Here is a 1,456-nt window from a genome sequence, read left to right on the forward strand (position 1 = left end):
TGACGGAGCAGGACAAGCTGAGGATCCCATGGAGATTATAGTCATTGTGATCGACCAGAACGACAACAAACCTTATTTTACGGTGGAGTACAACGCAAATGTTGCTGAAGCCACGGCCATCGGTATGTATAGAAACCTTATTGCCTCTGGACTTGGGTAGTTTTCTTTGCTTTTGTTCGTGTTTCTAATACTTATCTACTATATTTAATGAATTTCAAGATACCTAGAGATTTAAAGAAAATCAGAATGACACCTAAAGCACCAGAGAAGGATTTGGGTTAGAAGGAAATTAGCAGACGTTTGCATTAAGTCAATTTTATTTAGTAAATCTTGTAAATGAAGCAGTGTGAAGACCTTCAGACACTTCTGCTCTTGTTTACCTTTTTCTGAATTCCTCCACTCCAGGGACGGAGGTGGTTAAGGTTGAGGCCAAAGACGACGATGAGCCAGGTACTGACAACTCAGAGCTCCGCTATCGTATTCTGAACCAGGACCCACCGCTGCCCACTGACAACATGTTTGAAATCAACCCAATTACTGGAAGCATCAGAGTCACTGGTAGAGGATTAGACAGAGAGGTAAGACCTGTTAAACACATTTAAAACACAAGTGTCCTTTTACACCTAAGGGCTGAAAAAACATTTTATAATGAATCAGGATCAGCAGTCTGCCTGTCACTGCTAGAAATCAGTCACAAAGAGGGTGCTGCAAAAAAACATGGTGTTGTTTTTTTTTTGTTTGTTTTTTTTGACAGTAAAACTAGACGCAGCCTCTAAAGTATAGTTAGTTTCTGTCTACATTTCTGGTTTGTGTCATACCTCTGGACAAACTATTTATACTTGGCGAATAGTTTGTCAGACTAGTCTGTCTTCCATGCAGACTACAGGAGATCAGAGCTGTTTCTGGTGCAGCATCATAAACCTCTTTGAAACTGACTTCACAGAGCAACAACAAACAGCCTCGTGCCAAATGGTCAAGAAATACTTTATTCTAACAGTTTGACCAAGGCTCTCAACAGCATCATGTTTGTCATAAGCGAAATATTAAATGAGTTTAGCTTCAGCTTTTCAGCAGAATCGGCCTTCATAGATGAAGAGCTTTAGTCCGTCTGAAGGCTGTGTTACAGTCTGTAAAACCGATGTCAGTGTTTCTTCCTTCGTGTTGATGAGCTGATGTCTGTATCTTACCAGAAATATCCACAGTACACTCTGACAGTACAAGCAGCAGATATGGCAGGAGAAGGGTTAACTGGACAAACCAAAGTCATCCTCACGGTGACGGACAGCAATGACAACGCTCCAGTCTTCACTCAGAGCTCAGTAAGTATGAAGTAACTGGAAACTTCCTGTTTAACTGCTGCTTTTTCACACTGTTAAAGCAGAACATTCATCCTGTATTATTAATGTTGCACTCACACATACTGACACAGCAAAAACCCAGTCTTTGACAGCACATG

The 1,456-nt window shown here is 41.0% G+C and overlaps 1 protein-coding gene across 1 annotated transcript in view; it reads left to right on the plus strand.

Annotated features, from left to right (window-relative positions):
- The window catches only part of LOC102314556 (cadherin-1), a 41,903-nt gene extending 40,467 nt beyond the window's left edge, over positions 1 to 1,436 (plus strand). Inside the window, exons 9-11 of the mRNA XM_042214161.1 lie at positions 1 to 122; positions 406 to 578; positions 1,191 to 1,436. Coding sequence (XP_042070095.1) covers positions 1 to 122; positions 406 to 578; positions 1,191 to 1,334 — 439 coding nt within the window. The 3' untranslated portion in view covers positions 1,335 to 1,436. The remainder of the gene's footprint in view (positions 123 to 405; positions 579 to 1,190) is intronic.
- The last annotated feature ends 20 nt before the right edge of the window (positions 1,437 to 1,456 follow it).

Source organism: Haplochromis burtoni, unplaced genomic scaffold, assembly GCF_018398535.1.
Source record: "Haplochromis burtoni strain Fernald_Lab_line unplaced genomic scaffold, NCSU_Asbu1 Contig_525, whole genome shotgun sequence".
Lineage (NCBI taxonomy): Eukaryota > Metazoa > Chordata > Actinopteri > Cichliformes > Cichlidae > Haplochromis > Haplochromis burtoni.